Source organism: Carassius carassius, chromosome 32, assembly GCF_963082965.1.
Source record: "Carassius carassius chromosome 32, fCarCar2.1, whole genome shotgun sequence".
NCBI classification, from domain to species: domain Eukaryota; kingdom Metazoa; phylum Chordata; class Actinopteri; order Cypriniformes; family Cyprinidae; genus Carassius; species Carassius carassius.
This window is the reverse complement of record NC_081786.1, coordinates 14,667,424-14,690,682: the sequence shown is the minus strand read 5'-3', so window position 1 is coordinate 14,690,682 and position 23,259 is coordinate 14,667,424. Positions and strand designations below refer to the sequence as shown.

General features: G+C 36.1%; 1 protein-coding gene across 2 annotated transcripts in view; it reads right to left on the bottom strand.

Annotated features, from left to right (window-relative positions):
- LOC132112792 (MAM domain-containing glycosylphosphatidylinositol anchor protein 2-like) overlaps positions 1-23,259 on the bottom strand; it is a 156,435-nt gene that overhangs the window by 97,903 nt on the left and 35,273 nt on the right. For both annotated transcript variants that reach the window (XM_059520456.1, XM_059520455.1), the window contains exon 2: positions 10,288-10,427. In XM_059520456.1, coding sequence (XP_059376439.1) covers positions 10,288-10,427 — 140 coding nt within the window. The remainder of the gene's footprint in view (positions 1-10,287; positions 10,428-23,259) is intronic.

Here is a 23,259-nt window from a genome sequence, read left to right as displayed (position 1 = left end):
GAACACCTCTGATTAGCTATTGCATTCATAAGCTCAACTGAATCGTGTGTGATTGCTTGGTTATAATACGCAGTATTATAGCTGTAAAAACACGTCTGTCTCTGGCTCAGTGCCAACCAACGTGCGAACGCAGATTTGAATTTGGCAGCTGATGCTGTGCAACACTGCACCTTCTAATCATGCTCGTGTGATTATATGAAATATAAAAAATATTGTTCTGCTATTTTTTTGTCTTTTGAAAGCTGCATTCAAAATCCATTTGGCTCAAAAATCTGAGGGAGCATGTGATGCCTGTGATGCTACTGTTCACATTAAGGTTTTGACTTGGAAATGAGCAAATACTCTATCACAAATCTGATCTCCAGATCAATACATGGCATAAGCTCTATTTGAATGGTAATTAATTCAAGATCTCTTGCAAATAAGCCTTTTATTTTGAATGATCTTTTTCTCTCTCATGAATTAGACTTCGTATTTGTAATTGAGACTTGGCTCAATGTCGGTGAAACGACTTGCCTGTTATTATGTCTAGTCTTATTTACATCCCGTGGTAACTAGGATATACACAAGCTCCAGTCTGGATCCAGAACACCTGAGAAGAGATGATGCTGACCCTAAATCAACAAACAGAACTAACAAATATTGCTACAAGTGTGATTGCATCATATAATAATTGCTGTTAATAATGTTCATCGTCTGGCTGACTACGTCTTGTATTCATTTTTCTTAAAAATCCTTGCACAAACTGACAGTCACCACTTATAAGCTACTACTAAATATTGTAGAAACGTAATTTTCTGTAAAGTTGCTTTGTAATGATTTGTATCGTAAAAAGCACTATACAAATAAACTTGAATTGAATTGAATTGTGTTATTTCTTTGTCACCTCACATACAGTAATAAGTTAACATGTATATTCTACAGGTTTATATATTAAAGCATATTTATAATAATCGCCCATTTTAACAATTTACACATCTGCCTCTAACTTATTTTTTAGTCACTTCACATATATACAGGTTTATAGATCAAAATAATTGTATAATAATCCCTCCACATAATAATGGTCCATTATAACAGTTTATCTTAGTCACTGTGGTGGGTGGTAAACTATTTTATTTTTATTTTAAATCAGTACACTTCTCTTATACTAGTCCCTTTTATCAAAATAAGCAAATGCTTTTCACAACACATACAGTAGCATCAAATAGTTTGGCTACAGCACATAGAGGTGGTCTATAAATGATTTTCCAAACAATTTTTCTATCGATTCATTCTTTCAAACAGTTTGAATTAAATTCGCACAACAAACCTACAGCTCGACTGAAAACAGCATGAAATTCAGCACAGCATTTTCTCCCAAGACTTGGAAGAAAAACACCAAGATTTTTGATTCGGACATCAATTAAATCACTGACTATCACATGTAAATGCTTAAAATACATAAGTTCCCCGAAGGGGAATATATTTTCAGCCTGAGTAGGACTACAGAATATTTATCAAAACAGTAAATCCGTTTATTATACTGTATGGATACCACTTTTTAGAACAAACAATTATTGCCTTACAGTAATTGCCTCATTAACATTTTATATGGCAAACAAAATGTTTAATGTCAAACAAACCATCTCAAGCAATTCACTTTTTTAATACCAACACACACACACACACACACACACACACACACACACACACACACACACACACACACACACACACACACACACACACACACACACACACACACACACAAATACAGTATAAGTCAGAAGGAAGCATGGAGAGATGAGGGAAAAGACGCTGCACACGAAGCTCAGCCGGGCATAGAGCGAGAGATTCTGTAGCTCCCTCTGTGTACTTGTCTGCCAACAAGCCAGACAAGTGGAGCAAATTGCCCATTCAGGCCTGGCTTGGCTTTACCGAGTCCTGAGTGAGACTTACTGTGTAGATGACCTACATTACAACAGAACCCCCCTTTATCATCCCTGCTGCTCAAGAACCTCAGAGGCGGGAGCAACTCAGCTTGAGTCCATCTACGATTAAAGCTCCGCCTTCCTCTTGCAAGCAGCAACTTCTTCCTCACCCCAACTATTAGCACCTCTCTTACTAATTAAAAGCATTTTCAGCTTTGCCTCAAAAGACCAAGCGTTGCTTTCACTTAGGCCTTGGTTTTCTTCTCGCGAAGGTCTATGAAGAAAAAAAAAATGACGGTTTGGAGCCCAAAAGAGTCGTAACCCTTGGAAGTGGCAGAATTAAATCCATTTCATGCTTTGCTGAGGAAGGAGGGCGGGCAGATTTGTTTACATATATTGGATGTTGGTTAGGAATAATGGCGTATTGGAACTAGCAGGGCTTAGATACGCTGGCTTTCTTTGTAAGCTCGAACTGGAAATAAGGAAGCTAAAGAAAAGTGCTTAGCCCTGTATGTCTGCATGCACTGAGGTGGGCTATAGCTGACAGTGCACAAATAGGAATTCCTACTTTCAGAGGAGAAAAAGTGGAACCGAATAATCGTTTGTGCATTATGTGACAGCAATTCAGTGTAATACGTAAGAAAAGATGACCCACTCGAATCCTTAAGACTTATTGTACTTTAACTTCCTTCATTTAATGTATGCATTCAAGACTTTGGAACTGGGTGGAATAAAAAAGTAGCACATAAATAAAAAACCTCTGTTTTATTATTTATTTCTGTGTTAGTAGAGATCATGATTCAAACGATATGTTGGGGGTGGAAGTGAAAACTATTTGACGGCAGCCCTGCCTTCACAACCAAAGTGCCTCCATAAATAGTCATAAAACAGTGGAAATGACAGCCCTCCAGACCTCAAGCCATATAATACAGGGGAAATATTGTTTCCGAGTAAAGGAGGGAAGGGAAATTTTCACATTACAGTTATTGAAACTCAGAGTTTCACATTAAAGGGCTAGTTTACCCCTAAATTAAATTTCTGTCCTCATTTACTCACTCTCATGTTGTTCCAGACTTTATTCTGTTGCGCACAAATGAAGACATTTTGAAAAATGTGACCCTGGAAGCAATAGCCAACAATACATTGTATGGGTCAAAATTATAGTTTTTTCTTTTATGCCAAAAATCATTAGGATATGGAAAGATCATGTTCTATGAAGATATTTTGTAAATTTCCTACAATAAATACAGCAAAACCTAATTTTTGATTAGTAATATGCATTGCTAAGAACTTCATTTGGACAGCTTTAACAGTGATTTTCTCCATATTTAGATTTTTTGGCACCCTCGGATACCAGATTTTCAAATATTTTTATCTCGACCAAATACTGTCCTATCCTAAGAAACCATACATCAATGGAAAACTTATTAATTCAAATAAAATTGACCCATATGACTGGTTTTGTGGTCCAGGGTCACAAATGACAAAGTATTTTTTTTGGTCCATATAATGGAAGTCAATGGGGTCCAATGTATGTGTTTGGACCCCAATGAAATCCATTATATAAACAAAAAGTCGAAACATTCTTTAAATATCTGTGAAACACAAAACAAGATATTTTGAAGAAAATTTCAGTTGTTTTTGTTCATACAGTCCACAAGTTTCAAGCTCCAAAAATGGAAAATCCAAAAATGTCATTCATACAACTAAAGTGATATGATTACTTTGTATGATAAACTTAATTTTAAGTAGATATTCACTTCCAAATCATATCAAATCTAATCATTTATCAAATAATGAATACAAATCCCAAAATAAATATGGCAACAGATCAATAACATTAAACCCAAATGGACCCTATTGACAAACATTTATTTTTATTTTTATGAGCTATCCCTATTATTATTCTGTAATGTCATAACATGTTTATTACAATAAAAAAATAACTATAAAAGGTACTCATGTCTGAAGTATTACAAACATCTCATCCTCATAAATCCTTTAAGTGGATCAGTGCCACAGAGCGCCTGATCCAGAACACTGATGGGAGTTCTGTGTCGATGGGCCCAGTGTGTCAAATGCAGACAGAATGCGCCCATAAAGAGCGCTATATATAGCCTCCAGCCCCCTCAGTCTATCATAAAGCATCCCTGGGCGTATCTTTCTCTGACCCACTCACTGTCTGTGGGATCTATGGGAACTGGTTCAGTAATGGCAGAACTGAAACAAAGAGTTGGTGAAACCTTGGATGTTTAGAGAGTTCATGCTAATAACCAATTAATATGCTTTGCTGCATGGTAAGAAATCTATCTAAGACGACCCTGTTGCTAATTTGACTAAGATAAACATTCTGGAACAGAGCCATACATAAAACCTTGGTAATTAAGGAACACAGCGAGTATATTTGGTCACAATTTGCAGTGCTAAGGACAACAAAAGACTTTCGTTGTCATATGTGGTTATCTATCATTTTGAATAAGATATTCAATCTCCATTCTATCTCTAATGTTTTCATTAAAATGTATTAAAATAAAATAAAAAATAAATGATTTTTATAGTGTTAATATCTGTGTAACAGAACCCAAAGGGAGCTTTAAATTTAAACAAGATGACAGGAAAGATTCTGCGATGTCACTAGTTAGCAGAATATGCTGCTAGGATATAATTCTAAATGAAAGTCAACAGAGAAAGGCGTTTATGGGCACAGATGGTGTAGTTACGGCATCAAACAGCAGGGGCTAAAGAGCCCATGCTAAACAGTCAGTCTTTGGACTAGTATATATACACATGCTTTGACTGGGATAAGAAAACATGAACATTTTTTGTCTAACAATTACACATGATGGTCTTTGACATGTCATCCATTTCAGAACAGCTTTTAGATTTTGTGTTTGTACTGTATCATAGGGATAAAGGAAGTCTGGGAAGTCGTGGCCTAGTGGTTAGAGTTTGACTCCTAACCCTAGGGTTGTGGGTTCAAATCTCGGGCCGGCAATACTACAACTTAGGTGCCCTTGAACAAGGCATCGAACCCCCAACTGCTCCCCGGGCGCCGCAGCATAAATGGCTGCCCACTGCTCCGGGTGTGTGTTCACAGTGTGTGTGTGTGTTTGTTCACTGCTCTGTGTGTTTGCACTTTGGATGGGTTAAATGCAGAGCATGAATTCTGAGTATGGGTCACCATACTTAGCTGAATGTCACGGCACTTCACTTCATAGAAATAAGCTGTGCCGGTACCAAGTACACTTTCTAATTTTAGGTAATAAATGTTCCTGTAGTACATTTTCCGTCAACCTACTGCATTATGTGATACCCTCTGCTTCGGATAGGTCTGGAAAAAGTCATATTTCATGTTTACAGCCATTAACATCTAAAAAGCAGAAATGGCAAGACTGCCTTAAAGTGGAAGGGAGTAGATAATTCATTAAAAATCTTTCCTTATTTACACTCAAGGTAAGGGAGTCAGCAAAAGCCGGAGATGAGATCAGAAGCGGCACAAGTTCATTTATTCAAAATGAGGCTGCCAGCAAAAATCTTCTAAACTTTTTACAATGAAGACTGGGAGGCAGAAGCAGCGCAGAACATTCAAAATGCATTAGGGTTTTCACAGCCAAAGAAAATGCCCTCTTCATGCACCAACACAACTCAATGCGTGTTCGCTTAAACAATTAAAACAACAAACTGCCTCAATATCAGTCTTCAAACATACTATTCATAAGCAGAAAATTATCCATAAATTGTACTTGGCTTTAATTTGATAGTGGTTGTTTGATATTGGACATAAAAGACAAGCCAACCCTAAGCAGTATAGAGTAAATGTGGATATAAAAAAGGTTAGATTTTTGTAAGATTTTTGAATGGAAGATCCAAAGGGTAAACAATGAAGATTTTTTTTTTTTTTTTTTAATTTTGGTCAATAATTCTGACCACATACAAAATGCATGTTATTTTTATTTAGTACTGACCTGAATAAGATTTCACATAAATTATGCTTACATATAGTCCACAAGAGAAAATAATAGTTACATTTATAAAATTTATCCTGTTCAAAGGTTTACATACCATTGGTTTTTAATACTGTGTTGTTACTTAAATGATCCACAGCTGTTTTTCTTTTTCTTTTTTGTGTTTATTTGTTTAGTTGGTGACAGTTTTTCATGAGTCCTTTGTTTGTTCTGAACAGTTAAAGTGCCAGCTGTGAATTCTTTGTCCTACAAATTTTTTTTCAAGCATCTTTTGCATATTTGTACCCTTTCCAACAATGACTGTATGATCTTTTCACACCGAGGACAACTATGGGACTTCAAAAGTTCAAACGCTCACAGACGCTCAAGAAGAAAACATGATGCATTTTTGCATATATATATATATATATATATATAAATACAACTGTTTCAAAAGGTTCAAGCGGTTATATATATGTATATATATATATATATATATATATATATATATATATAAATGGTTGGTTTGGTTCATGGCTTATATCTTTGAAACAAAGACTTTTTGAAAATGTTAAATGGAAAAATACTTCTGGAACAAAGGCAGCTAAAAAAGAAGGCAGTCACTGTTGCACTCTATAATTTTTGTCACACGTGCTGGTAGTTGCCATAACTACACTTACTACATTAATGAGGGCCTTTCAAAAGTATCCATGAATTCTGACTATGTATTTGTTTCATTTACATTCAGCATATATCACTAACATTATATTACTGGTACTGTATGTACTGGCTCCCAGTTTGGTTTTGGCAGCATTAAATACTTTATACGGCATTTATGGTTCAGATTATTGGCACGATTGGCTTGAACTGAAAACCTGGAAGCAAAAATGGCAGATTTCAAGTTCTATACTTCCAGGAAGTCCTACAGCATCAATCACCTGGCATTAAGATGAATGGAAATGTTAACAGATGGATTTCTACAGGTATTATACAACTTCTTGCTCCCTTTCAGGTCCAGGGCAGATGGGACAACAGCTTCCTCCACTAGCTCAGCCTTCCAACCAGTCCTTTGTGCATGCAAACTGCCTGAGGAGAGATGCACTTAGCACTTAACGGCAACAGTAATGAGGCACCATTATCTTCGGGTGTACCTCATCACACACACTGCCTGCCCCGTTCATCTCTGATACCTGCTCCCATCAGGAACCTGGCCGCAGGGAGGCCACTCTGATTCGAGGAGAAGAACGTCACAGGAGCATTAAAAAAATGCTCCTCACAGAAATTGTGTGGAATGCAAAATGAAGGCTTACCTCAAAACTATGACACCACACTGCCAGGAGGATTTCTTAGCAAACATTTAGATTTTAGGACTCTTCCTAGCATTCTGAGGTCTGACAGTGCTCCTCGGGGAATCACTGAGCTCTTCAGCAGTCGTGCAGATTCAGTGATTTCCCTCGTGGCCGTCTCTGCTCCTGCACTAACTCAGTGGGACTGCTCTTCCTCTCCACTGAAAATGCAGCACTGAGACTAAGATGAGAGGCGTAGAGTGCTGCCTATCTAAAACCGCACACAGGCTACGGGACTGATAAGCCCTCTGCGAGATATAAGAGAATTAAGACCACTTGAGTGAGGGTGAAATGGAGAGTATTGCAGCGAGTCCAGAAGCGTAACAGATGAATGATACATACAGGAATGCGTGAAGCAGAAACACAGAATGTTGTTATCTTCTGATAATCAAAATGTCATATTATTCAGGATTATATGGCGTCCTCTTGAGCTGAGAAGCATAGCATTGATTCAGGACTCACAGTAGCACTATAATTCCTGCCTATTTAAGCAACAGATATGGTGAAGGTGAGTAGAGGAGAATGGTTTTACAACAGTTAAAAACATTTCAGGATGACTGCTGTCAATTAAAGTATCTATAAAACAGGACAACAGTAAAATTACTTTTAAAAAAGTCTGCCCCACGTTTGGGGTAAGCTGTGTCATGTGGAAGGGTAAGCAGAATCACTGGGGAACACTTGACTAATTTACATCTCAAATAAAAATATGAATGTAAATGAGAAAAAGCAGTTTTCTAACTCCCATTTCAAAAACAATTTTGCCGGCAAATTATTCACAAATTGGCAAGAAAGTGCTTCATATTCAGAATATTTGGATACAGTGAAACCATATTTGTAGAGCATTTGTAATATTATTCACCGCATATGACTATTAATATGACACAGCTTACCCCGAAGCATCTGACATGCTTTATATGGTGCTACCTCAGATACCTTGTGAGAAATTCTTCATATATAATTGTAAAAAATAAATAATAATAATTAAAAAGAAAAAAATCTGAATTAATATAAAGGCCACCTATTATGCAAAATCCACTTTAACATGTTGTTTGAACATAAATGTGTGTTGGCAGTATGTGAAACACATCCACCCTACAATAATAAAAATCCACACATTTTACATCCCCTTTAAACCAAATCAGTTTCACTAGGCAAGACATTTTGATTCTCACGTCACATTGCATGATCGACATCCCTGCATTGCTACTTTTTTCAAAGATAGTCATGTTATTTTACTGCTTTGAATAAATGTGCATTAGTAATATTTAGCTTGATGTGCCCTCTTGTGGCCTCAGGAGAAAAGCCAAAGATAATTCAAATAGGGCTAATATTTAAGTACAAATGTCAAAATTGGTTTTTCAGCCATTTTGACATCCTGGTGCTCTGTGTTTGGATGTAAGACTGAACATGAGTCTTCATTTTCTCCCAACACTTTAAGGGCTCAAAATAGAACTTTAATAAAATATACAAGTAAATAAAAATTTTTTTATTAAATTGTAGCTCTAGACAATTACCTTTGGCTATGATTTTATTAATACAGCTGTCTGATTGATTTTATAGTCTCAAGCATTCAGAAATCCCACAAAATAAAATTAAGCAGTTTTACTACGATAAAACCATGGTTCATTTTGGTAAGGGTTGTGATGTCCACATGTTTTTGTTCAAGAAATTAAAAAGGCTGTAGCATTTCTATCACAAAAAGGTGGCCAAAAATTCAAAATTAAGTGGACATTTGAATTAAATGTTTAATCAGTATTAAACATTCAATGTTCTGTAAGTGTTAAAAAAGCAATTAACTTATAATAATGCAAATGGTTTATTTTGTATTACATTATGTTTTAACAGTGTTATTCAATAAAATCATATGATTATTATTAATTAACCAATCATTATTGCATCATTGTTTTTATTTAATACATATTAAGTCAAATGCGTTGTTGTTGGTGTTGAAATTATTACTGACATTAAAATACGTTACTAAAAAGTTTCACAGGATTATGAATGTAGAATCTTTAGATTTTTTATTTTTATATGTTTATGTTAATATTAATTAATATTAACATAACAGTAACAAAAGTCTTTTTTTTACAACTGGGATGGTGTCCCCTCAACGGGAGTTGGTGCCCTACATAAACAGCGTACTCTTCATATAGGGAGTGGCAGTACTGTATATGTGACACTCTTCTGCAGATGGGGTGGGAATATGCAGCTCTTTTTTAGACACACCCCAAAAATGACATTATCTAGATGTTATAATAAATGATCGGTTGGGGATTTGTTGGGTATTGGCTGAAACTTCACACACAAATTCTGGGGACACCGAGGACCAGTATTACATCTTATAAATAATAAGTGCCCTTTAAATTAATTTACATGATTTTATACATGGCAATTCACCAACATCTATATATATCAATATATATTTCTCTTATATATTTTGTAACATGTATTATTATATATTTCTTATATAGGTAGAAATATATGTGTCTACATGTAAGTATATATATTCAGTATATATATATATATATATATATATATATATATATATATATATAACACAGTTATATATACTGTATGATAAGTTCTGTCTAAATATAGTGCATTATCATACAAATCACATAATCATAAAATCATATAATATACAGAGTCTCTATAATAAATTTATTAAATATACTTGATATGATGCCTGGAACAGTTCTCTGAATATCAAATGCTACTATATTATATTTTTTAGCACCACAGCATGTCTCGTATTTCAAATGAATTTTCCATTTCCAAACATTTTCATCTATGTAGCACACTTTATGAATAGTTAATTTTCCTTATTTGGGTGTATGAGGTTCTCTTTTTTATTCAATTTTCCTTGATGCTGTTTTAAGTCAGAATAAGCTAGAAGAAGACTTGCAATTTGATTCCAAACGTGAAGATTCTTAATATCATTCAATTTCCAGACATTTTATCTCCCCAGTCTAGTGCAAATATGCCAGCCGCAGCCATTAGAAGTCCTGTGGTGACACCCAGCTCTGAGCAGCCTCACGCTGATGATGGAACCGGTCAGAAGTCAGTAAACACCCAGAGCCTCACCTGTGGCCGTGGATGCCCCGAGACCAGACAGGTCAGCTCCAAAGTCTCCCCCTCCCGAATGGTGTACACCCTCTCCGTGTAGCGCTCCTCCTCAATGTTGCATGCGTGACCAGAGTGGATGATCCGAACGTTTGGAGGAGCTGCATTAGGGAAGAAATGGAAAAGCGATATAGTTCAGTTTGCCGGATCTTTTGAGGTCGCATCATCAACCAGCCACACTGCAAAAAGCTGTCATGGTGGGAAATAAAATCCCTGCCACATGAGACTGATGCTTTCAGCCAAATCAAATTCGAGGTGAGGCACTGCCATCATTCACGTTGCTCCAGCAGATGTAATTTGCACTACACCAGTTGCTCTGTATGTAGAACAATCTTGGACTTAACTTTCCAAGCAATTTCGCAGACAAAAATACCCTCATCTAAGCATTAACTTATAGTACATCTCGAAGATGCGTAGGACGACTGATGAGGAAAGTGGCTGTATTATTGATTTCCCCTCTAAGCAGGAGAATGGAGCTCCGGTGCACTGCAGTGTGCTTGCCTGATGATGTTTCCTCCACTGATCTCAACTTACAAAGCACTTCAAGGTTGCTTTTTTTTTACACACTAACTCACACATTTGTATTCATGCACTTTTGGTTTTTAATGTTTATGGTTGCTCCATTGTTGCAAAAGAGTCTTTACGGTGATACAGAAGAAATACCATACCACATTATTTATATGCACAAAATAATAATTGTAAGGTAGTTCCTATAACAATTCATTACTAAATGTGTGAGCACCGGTGTTATTAAAATTAAATGTAGCAATTCAAGTAACTTAAAGGTGCTGTATGTAGGATTGACACTGAGTGGTTGAACTAGGCATTGCAGTCCAAATTAAAAATGTCGGAGAGGGTTTTTTTCACCCGGCCACTCTTCTTCACTTGACGCACAGGCAGATTGCCAGATTGATGACACAAACAGGAACGAGCGCATTTTATGATCAATTAAATAAAATACGCTGTGTTTTCTGCCAACTGGAAACCCAGGGTCCCACAATACAACTGGGTAAACTGGCAGTGGGCGGGTTTCAAAAACCAAAACAAAGATCAACATTCCGGAACGCACATATTCAAAGGAGAATAACTGACTGTAGCATTGTTTTTCGGATAAACAAGTATGTTAACTTAGCATGTTTCTTAAATATCTGCAAACATATTATGGTATTTTTATGCTTTAGTAGAGTCAAAATCTTACATACAGCACCTTTAACTACAATCTTCAGTAGGGTTGGGTCGATATTAAACGAGTCTCTTTCAAAAAATATAGATATCTAGATATTAAACGATTCTCTTTCTTTCTTAAATCCCAAGAATCGATTAGTCTTACCTGTTTTCAGTTAATGGACAGAACATTCCATTAAATATATCGCAATAAGCATTGTGCTTTTGTGCTTCAATATGAAACAAAGTCTCAGATTTCATTTTATGTCCATTTTATTTCAGTAATTTAAACAATAAATGACGCTTTTGTGGAGTGACAGATTGCTATATAGTGTCTCAGTTCAACAGACGCAGCAGCGCGAGGCGCACATGAACTAATCATCTCCTCCACATTAATAACAGTTTCAGCACAAAATGAACATGACTAAATATCCGAAGGTAACTTAAAAGAAAGAGTACAACTTTACAATCCGTATCCTGTCTCATGATATCGCTCAGTGTTTCAGCCGCACAAAGACCTCAGTATATAAAGTCTTGTAAACAATACGCAACGTCACATTTACCTCAGAAACAAACATATTAGGTGACCATAAACTCATTACTCATTAGAAAAATAAACTGTAGAGAAGGGCATTTTGCTAAATATATGCACCATATAACACATTCATTGTAAGTTTCACTGTTCTTATATAAAATTTTTGTTTGAATAAACCATAATTTTTTTTATGACAGTCACCATTTGAATTTTATATGTAAAAAATGAATTGAAGTAGAAATATTATTATGTAACTGTAACTTTATTATTTAAAAAACTTCATTAAGTGTAATTTTATCAGTTGTAGACTATAGCTTACAAATCAGTCAATTTTAACCTTCAATATTATAGTAATGTAGTACCAAATGACATTTATGTATATTTTACAGCATTAGTTGAGAGATTTATTTTCCTTGAGAAAATTTGGCAAGTACCGTACCTGATATATATACGAAACGAATCTTGAATCGAATCGAACTGGTAATCAGATCGAATTAAATGCTTGTGAATGAGAATCGAATTGAATCGTGAACTTTGTGTCAAAACTACCCCCTGCAAATTAAAAAAAAGGATAATAAGATCTGATTTAGTCATGAACAACTCATATTAACTAACTCTTACTGTCTTTTAGTTCTTTGTTAATACTTAGCTCATCACTACACTCTTAAAAACAAAGTTGCTTTACAATGCTATAGAAGAACCTTTTTGTCTAAATGGTTCTATAAAGAACCTTTAACATCTGAAGAACCTTTCTTTCACAAAATGTTTTTTGTGAATAAATCACACTGACCCCAAAACCTTTAAACTGCAGTTTATCTGTTCAAGTCAAATAACGTCATGTTAATTGTTCCTTTACTCACACATTGCATTTGTGCAAGAAAAATGAATCATTCAATTCAAAACTCTTTTATTGTAAAATATACTTTAAAAAGGTATTGCCTCAACATACAGTAGTTATGTTCTGTTACTAGCTTGTATTGTAGCCAACTATTTTAAAAGAGCCCCTTTGGAAGTAGTGTAACTCCTTTAAACAGTGAGAAACATATAGCATGGATTGGAACCATTTCAAAGTATCTCCCCAACACTGGTGAACACACGGAAGTAATAGGCACAGACACCACCTGGAATGAAGACATTTCAAAGATCTAATAGTGCACACCGAGCTACTGCAGAGGGTTTAGGCAATGACAGGAAATGCTGCCGAAATGAATTATGTTGCAAGGTCTGCTTCTGGATGTTGAAACAAAACACACACACACACACACACACACACACACAAAAGTATTCTCTTCCTGTGTGCCAGCTGCCTGCTCTGCACCCTGGCCTAGTTTCACACCATCTATTTTTAGAAAATCAGTGTCTTTCTCACAACCCACCATATGACTGTGCTAATGTCCTTCCATATGACGTCAAGAATTCATGAAACAGACATCACTGAGCAGGTCTCAAAGGGGCATGCGGAAGGTGGTCTCTGGATTATTATTGATTAAAGAGTGCTTTGAGTGCTTTCTTACGTCTACACTATGACATCTGTATGCTCCCTGCAGACTGGAGACCACTCAAAGAGGAGGATTATCTTTCTATATGAGTTATTGCGATAGCGTCATGAGGGAATTATATGAATGACATAAACATTACAAACAGATATTCATCTCAGGCATCTCAACATGCCAGTGCATATCATTACTTGCTAATCTTTCACAAGTGTCAACATAAATGCACTCTGATTTTCACACTAGATCAAAGTCCAAACATGGGTTTGGTACACTGAAATGGGTGCTTTTCAATTTTGGAAAGGATTTTTAACATAAAATTTATATAATGTACACAATACACTGCTTTGTGGCATTTTGAGATAATTGAATGAAAAAGGCTGTGGAATATTTCATACCAAAATGGCTGCTGCTATTCCTGTTTTCAAGGTTAGTATGTCTTTGGATCATTATTATTCAAGAGTCTACAAAACGACAACATTTTTATAAATAGAAGCAACATTAAATTTTTTTTTGGGGGGGGGGGGGTTGTCTATTTTGTGGCAGAGTGGATATTTTATGCTTTATAAATCCTGTCAAGCATACAAAACAAGAAATTCTGAATGCTAGATGAGAAAAGAACTTGCCAACTTGGCTCCTCTGAAGACCCAATGCTTTAATGTTAAAAAAACAACAACATTATTTTTCAAATACTTAACATTATTGTAGGTCCTCTATGCCCCGCCTCTCTCAAACGCGTTGTTTTCTACAAAGTCCCTCCATCCGACAAACGCAGTTTGCTCTGATTGGCCAACGGACCCAGTGCATTGTGATAGGCCAAACACCGCAAGCACTCGTCAGAAATGGAACGTCCTTTTCCATAATCACGAGCTTCTTCTTTCAAAATAAATGTAATGAGAGTTAATAATGTCCTTAGTTTTACCATCAGTTCAAGCCCGAAAGGGGAACAGAGTGGCGTGACAGACACAGTGATGAAGCATGATGTGTTTGTAGTACACAAGTCACGGACGGATGCACACATACACACACACGCAATGCCCAAAACTCTGCATTTGAACAGTCAATAGCAAATACTTAAACTAAAAACAAAACATACTTCCAGTAGCTGATTCAGAAGCGCCAGATTGTCTCAAATTAAAGTTTGTTATACAAGTATAAATGATCTATCATTTAACTGTCACACTTACCCACTGTAGGAGCGACGAACAAGGAAACAAGGGATTTCACACAGAACTGACTTTAATAATCCACAGGAGGAAACACGTAGCACAACGATGTTCAGAACCGACAAAAACAGACTGCACAGACTGGGGCTAAATATACATGATAATGGGAAGACACAGGTGTATGGGATGACTAATCAAACTACACGAGAAACTTCATAAAATGGAAAACAGAAAACAAAGAAGGGGAGGACTGAGGTGGAGCAGAGGGGATGAAGGAGCCTGACGGAGGGATGAAGGGACAAGGCAAAGCCAGAGGAGTGGAGTCTCGAGGTGCAGGATGGTCGATGACAGACCAAGGCAGAGCCGGAGGAACGAGGGAGCCTGGCGGATCTAGTGGACTGCCGGGCCAAGGCAGAGAGTAGGGAGCTAAAAGCCATGGTGGAGCCGACGGGTCAATGGGCCGAGGCGGAATCCAGGCCTCGGAGGCTGAAGGAGGAGTCAAGGGAAGCTCCAGCCACAGCACTGCTGGAGGAGGAAACAGGAGCGGGTGGGAGGGCTGGTTTTCTTGAGCATCCGGGCATTCAGGGTTAAACTCCGGATTGGGAGCCCCCTCTAGGCTGAACACGGTAACAGGATGGCTCTCTGGAGGAGTGGACACTTGAGGGCAACATACAGAACTGACTTTAAAGGGGTCATATGATGCGATTTAAATTTTTCCTTTCTCTTTGGAGTATTACAAGCTCTTGGTGTATTAAAAAGATCTGTGAAGTTGCAAAGACTAAAGTCTCAAATCCAGAGATATTCTTTATAAAAGTTAACAGTCAACCACACCCTCCTAAAACGGCTCATTCTAACATGCCCCCACATCTCTACATTTGCATAACGCTGCCCAGATGTTCACACAAAGAAAGAAGACGTATCTTTTATTCTCTTTGTAGTATTGTTGTTGTTGCCTCCGTCATGTCGTAAAGACGCTGTGTGTGTTTCACTGTGAAAGCAAAAGTACTTTGTAGTACTGCTTAGTCATGCCTGGAGTTGATCCGTGCTGGTCAATGAGGGAATATATACATTTTGCACTGTGGATCGCCGGATCAGCTTTCACTGTGGACGAAGCGGAGTCCAGCCCGGGGTCGTCACATGTGGTTGCCGCAAGCTCCTTCATAGAATCCGCCGGCCGTCCCGTTCTCAAGCCGGCCCACCTCTGCTCACTCAAGCTGACCTCCTGTCACTCAAAGCCGGGGCTCACTCTAGACCTCCGGCTTCCGCTCACTCAAGCTGGCCTCCGCTCAAGGCCGCAGTGTGTGACGCTGTTTTTCTTTGAGAAAGCGAAACTACTTTGTTTGGCCTTCCAAAAGAGGACACAACTAGAAATCATGTTTACATCACATTTATAATGGGTTTTAATGTTTATTTCTCATCGCTCCGGACAGACGGGGCATCAGAGGATGCTAAGGGGCATAACATTTCCATCACACGCTTGAGGTATTCGGCCAATCACAACGCACTGGAAAGCTGGCCAATCACAGCACACCTCGCTTTTCAGACTGATGAGCCTTGTAAAAATCAACATGTTTCAGAAGGCGGGGCATAGAGGAGAAACAATAATGTACAGTACATGGAAAATAATGTGTTTTTTGAAGCTTAAACTGCTTAAACACATTTCATTACACCAAATACACAAAATAATGTTCTTTTTAGCAGCATCATATGACCCCTTTAATAATCCACAGGAGGAAAAACGTAGCACAACAACGTTCAGAACTGACAAACACAGACTGGGGCTAAATCCACAGGATAATTGGAAGACACAGGTGTATGGGATGACTGATTAAACTACATGAGGAAAGGAACAAGACGAAATGGTAAACCAGAAGCAAAGACAGGGGCAAAACACAACAAAAACAGGTCCATAATCCTTACATAGACACACTTTTTTTTTACATACGCATACACAATTTTTTATTTATATTTTTAAATATTTTAATTTTTTGCACTTCATCAAACAACTAAAATAACTGGTACTCACCTGACAGAATATTTTTAGCCCTACACTCAAGACATCAGGTTTAGTCATTAATCAATTAGTGCTTGTTGATTCTGTTTAGTGGGTTTTCACAGCTGGATCTGAAAAGGCCCATACTAGATAATGTTTCCATAGCAGCCATATTCACAGCAACAAATCAACACTCCAATCTCATGTCATCACATTATATGTCAAGTATATCACCATCTAGAGTATGTGAGTACATATTCTAAGAAATAAATAAGGCTGTCCTCTCGGTTTAATTTCCTGGAAGGCTATTAGTGTCTCAGAAAGCAGTTGACATGCCTCGTGTTGGAGTTTCCTGCCCAGATCAATCAAACCAGCGGCTGTGTGATTGCCTCATACACTCTGGAGGGTGATTCAAGTTTGGGTCTGTATCATAGTCAACACTGTGTGGTAAATTGAAGCACTTTTGGATGTCCTTCCAGTCAAACAAGCTTTGATTTCAATGCTAATATCTGCCTGAATGCTTTAAAAAATGCTTGAATGTCTGAAGTCACTTATATTTGTTTTCACTGTCTGATACACTTAAACACTACAGTTTAGATGATGGTCATTTTATGTTAATTTTTAATTGGTCCAACAAAAAGAAGAAGGCCAAGTCACTTACATAAAGATTACATGGGTAGCTATCGGTAAACTAAATTTGTAGATACTCTAACAAATAATAGAGTTAACATGGATAGGCATTGTAAATTTCAGTGGACTGGGCACTATACATTGAATATTCATGATATATTTGCAATTATAATTTTTGCATTACTGTAAGGTGTTATTCTTTGGCCATTAAAGAAGTAGTTTATAATCAACAGAAGAAACTCAACAACCTGACGATGAGTAAATGATGACAGAATTTTCATTTTAGGCTGAACTATCCCTTTAAGTTTCATAAAGATTCTTTCATTAAAACAATCATGACTAATTTCTTTCACAAAATTCATTTCTGAACAAACATTTGCTTGGAAAGCCTGACTGAATTCTGTTTCAATCAATCAATTATTCAAAATAATATTATATTCGTGCATATCAATAAACAAGATTTATTATACATTATTATAGTTTAATACATATATTAAATTAATCTTCAATGATTGTTTGGTTGAAATGGAGAAACATTATTTTCAAGCTATTTAAGAGCAAACATAAATTTTGAGAAAAATGAAATATCATAAAAGTGCACAAAAAAAAAAAAAAAGTCAAGACTAGCCCTGCTGTGCAGTATGATGAAAATTGCTACTCACATTTGCTTTCTGATCATGTTACAAAATGAACATATTGTACGGTATTACAGAACACATTTAAATTTAGAGTCATAGTTATGGGAATAAACACTGTAATGAACACTGATGGAAAGCCATTCTCAATTGCCGCTACCGAGAATAATGGAAACAGACATAAAAGCATAAAACTGTCTGTGAATGCTTAATACCTGTGCAGCAAACACAATTGTTTATTATAGATTTCAGAAGTCTGGCATCGGATTCTGGATGAAATAGAACTGGAAACACTATATGTGTACGATGAACAGAGGACATACTTTCATCTTTCAGGTAAAGGGACAACTCTGTCAAATAATTACATTTACATACAGGTTTTAAAGGAATAATTTTATGCATTTCATGCATTGTGCAGTTCTATTTGAAATAGCATTTTGTGAAGACCAAGTAATCAGGAAGTATGTTTTAACACATAACATTTATATTATAAACATTATGAATAATATAATATAATATAATAAAATAGATATCAGTATCAGCATTAGTTTTTGAGAAACTACTGTATGTGTTGACCACTAGCCCTTATGACAAAAAAGTGTCTATTTAAATATCAAATATGTCTGTGGGGTGCAGCAATACAGCGTGACCCCTCTGTCTGCAAACATTAATCCTTTTTTACAGTACAGATCCCTTTTGCTCAATCACTCTAATCAGACACGGACAGAGGAGGATAATAACCTACTGGGTGGAGTGAGCTTATCACTTTGATACACATGCTACGACAACTGCTGCTGCCCGAACCCCTCTGGTCTCCAGCCATGTGGATTAACCCCCAGCCAACCTGGCAACCCATTTGTTCATAGAATCTACAGCATTCTACAGCCCATGGGGAGGTGAGACACATGGAAGAGGACAAACCCACAATGTCACAGCATTTGTCTACCATTCTGTATATAGTGATAATCGGAGTTAAATTCATTATTTAATTGATTTCGTCTTTTTTTTTTTTTTTACATCTATTGGGTTCTTTTTGGATGCATGGATGGCAGCAATAAAAAAAATTTGTCAGTGTAGGAAAAAATAGATTGTAATAGTAATTATAGCAATCAAAAATGTATATATACAATATATATATATACAAATTTTTTTTATTAAAAATAATAGCAATAATAGCAATTGTTTATGACTTTTTTCAGTTATTTTTATTACCATTTTCCAACAGTTTTATACAAATCACTTACATACCTATAAACAATTTGTATATGCATGAATGTAAACAGAAAACACGTAAAAAAAAAAAAACCCCAACCAAAGCAAAAATCCTGCACACACAAAGTATTAAGTAAAAATATATCAAATCAGGCAATAGTAGGGTCGTCCAAATTTACTTGTTATAATAATTAATAAAAGGTTGCCAAATTGAGTAAAATATTTGTTCTATCTTCCTTAAAGAATATTAAATTTTTTCCAATTGTAAATATTGAATTACGCATCTAAGAAGGTTTTGATGAGTAGGAGGAATTTTATTTTTCCAATTTAGTAAAATTAGACGTCTGGCTAGCAGCATCACAAAACACAATACATTAATTTGTGAGCTGTTCAAATGTATATCTATAGGTACAAGTACAATACCAAATTGTGACATTACTGGATCTGCTGGGAGTCTATAACATACAAAATTGTTGACAAAGTCTCAATTATTTTAGACCAATAGAGGGTAATGTTGGGACAGTTCCAAAATGTATGTGCCAATGAAGCAGGGGCATAGCCACAACGTTCACAAGAGGCGTCCACTCCTGGAAACATCCTGGACAGTCTTTGTTTGGAAAGGTGCAGTCGGTGCAGGATTTTAAACTGCAGCAGACCGTGTCTGATACAAACTGAAGAGGAGTGGACCTGCTCTTCAAGTCTTCACTCCAAGCATCCTTTATTTAGTCAAGTGTAGTTGTACAATCTATTTGTGAAAGGTAATTATATATTCTAGATGCTTAAACAAAACTTTAATAAACATTAGTTGTATTGTGTCTGCCATCCAATTAACACAATAAGCTTTATGCTTTTTGCAGCCACAGTTCAAGTAGAAGCTTGGAGCGCAAGTGAACCGATCAACTCTTCTGCTTTACTACTATTTACAACATGAAATAAACAAATGAAAATCAGAAGGTACTGTATGCAGTACAACTTACTGAAATGTATCATGTCTAAATTACATGATTTTTTTTTGAGTCATTTTGCAGACCCTTTTATCCAAAGCGACTTATAATTGGGGGATCTATAAGGGCGATTCTTCTTAAAGAGGCAAACAGACTCTTGTAACCAAGTTGTAGGCATTGTTCAAATAAGTACAAGCTAGAAAGAGAAGAAATAAATAAAGATAAAGATTTTTTTTTATGATGATGAAATCAAGTAGCCTTGAAAGAGATGAGTCTCAATCATTTTCAACCGCAGAAAGACATCAATAAAACAGCTTGTGAAAAATATGGAATGAAATGTTTCATTTACCCCTGAAGTCATTCAGTGTCCATAAACTAATTTGGTAAATTTTAGGATTTTGGTAAATATAGGCTATACACTATAGTACATATACATTATTTGTACTTAAATCTTTCTTGCAAAAAAGCTTTTAGTAAAGCCTTGTTTTAATTGTTTATATTATATAGGAATAGAAACTAAATTTACATTATTATAGAAAGTTGATAGACTGTAAAAGTTGCCTTTTGTGGAATTTAACATTTTTATATACTGTACAACTCAGCTTTTATATGAGTGTTAATTAATTAATTTATTATTGAATAAACTTTATTTTCAAAAAATGTATTTCAATACATGACTATTAACAGAAAATGCAGAACTAGACATTGATAATCAAACTCAATATCATGCACTGGTCTCATATTGGGAAAGCATCTTGTTTTTTTGTTTCCTTATGGCACTAGCTTCATGAACAGCAACAGCTTAATGTAGCATTTTTTATTTATTTTTTACTTAAAAAAGCATTTTTATTCATTCTATTGTACATTTTTACCACTTGTTTTACATGCAGTGAGATCCAGGGTTTTGAAAGGAACATTTTGTAGTAGAGTACTGTATGATGCAAGGTTAATCCCACTGTAAGGTGGGATTAATATTTTTTTTGCAAATATGACTCATATATATTATGTATAGCCTATGTGATTCAACTTTTTTCCCATGGTATAATGTTAAAAAAGCAAGCAAAAATCGAAATACATCACAATAATTGTAGAATCGCAATCCTTAAACTGGCAATACAGACCAGCACCCAAGTATCTTGATAATACTGTTTTGAGAAATAATACTGTTTCCCAGCCCTAACAAATAGCACCAAGGTTTAGGGTATGCCATTTGACAGTGCACTTATTTTGATGACGAGGGGCTGCAATGGATGGCAATCATCTGAACCTGCCGGGCCGAGGGCTGATGGAATTTCTTTCCCCCTACAATTGCAGAGAAGCTCGATTGAATAAGCACTGCAAAACGAGTCATTACTTTTCATTAGCCTGGCACTAATTCTGTAAGCCCCATATACACATTCACATCCGCACTGACAGTGCTACTTCAAATATCCGATTATTTCTAATGATTAATATTAATCATACCGGGAACAGAGCTAATTGTGGAGGGTCTGGCTCAGAGGCACCACCCAAGGCCATGAAGTTTAACTGACAATGTGTACACAATGTGCCAGCCATCATTATAAAAGGCAGCTTTTTGTGTAATCATTTTTTCAAGAGGAAGAACAAAGATGACAAATAAAACTTCTAGCCAAGGATGAATCGTGACAAAGCAAAATAGTTTCAAGTTATTCATTTTTCTTCAACTTTATCAAATGCAAATACACAGATAAAATTCACACGGACAGCACATCTGCAGACTTATGTCCAGTTCAACTCACACTGAACTCAACACATGCTTGGTAATTCATGATGACTAAACAAATTATAAGGATGTCTTGACTGAATACCAACTGTCGCAACAGATACTTTATTGCGAGTGAATTCATGAATTTTATTAACAAAATGTTCAATAATCATCACAAGAAACAATGCCATGTTAACCATTTTTAGACTATATACAGTACTACATCTAGAACTGATATGTAAACATCTTTTACCATTTAAGGGTAAGTTATTCAATGATTTTACTAGGTGCAACATCTTGAATAAATAAATAAGAATGAAAGCTAAATAATATAAATGAGTTTATATAATGCAAAATTAACCCAAAAATTGGATGCAGTGAGGTGTTTTCAAATGTAATTTATTCCTGTGATGGCAGCGCAGAATTTTCAGCAACAATTACTTTAGTCTTCAGTGTCACAAGATCCTTCAGAAGTCACTGTAATATGCTAATTTGGTGATATTATCAATGTTGAAACCAAAATACATTAGAGCAGAATTAAAGGTGTAATTGGTGATTGTCTTCAGAAACATTTTTTGTTATGCTGGTTGAAAGTCTCTTCAATATAGTCTCTTCCGATAGCAATCATTAAGTAAAGTGGTCTAAATGTTTTTATCTGCATTTATATATTCTGTGGAAGGAGTAGGACCAAGAAATGTACGTCCAATCAAAACACTTGGTCTGAGCATTTTAAATAGCTTTCTTACCTGCCTGTCTACGTATTGTCAACATGTATTTGCCTACCTTTTCTGCACCCTGTTTGCGCACGGAGGATTCATCATCAGCGCGTCGCACGCTGTACAGACAGAGCTAGAATGGCAGACAAACATCAACAACCCTTCCTAATATGTAGTACTTTTAAAGTTTACTCGCTGGTGAATGACACATGATGTAGCCCAGTGGATCCCAATTCCAGTCCTCGCGTACATATTTTACATGTCTCACTTAGTTAACACACCCGATTCAGATTACCAACTCAAAGTGAGCTATGAACTGTGTTACGATCAATATGATCCCTACATCATGTTCATTGCTTCCTACTTCCTGGGCAAAGGTTACTTCACTTCGGAACATGGACTGGAATTAGGAACCGCTGATGTAGCCTATTGTAGTAATGTTGTCTCTGGTATTCTGGTCTGTGTGACTTTTGACGGCGATTGCAAGGAGAGTGGGACTTTCGGTTTCAGTGATATCAGGCTAATGTTAGCATTTTCCAAGATCTCTAACGGCACCTTTAATCTGAAACAAATCTTTTGTAACACAGTAAAAGTCTCCACTGTCACTTTTGATCAATTTAATTCAAGTCCTTGCTGAATAAAACTATTAAAAAATACTGACCCAATACTTTTGGTAATGTATAACAAAACATAATTAATTAAAATGATTCAGGTTTCTG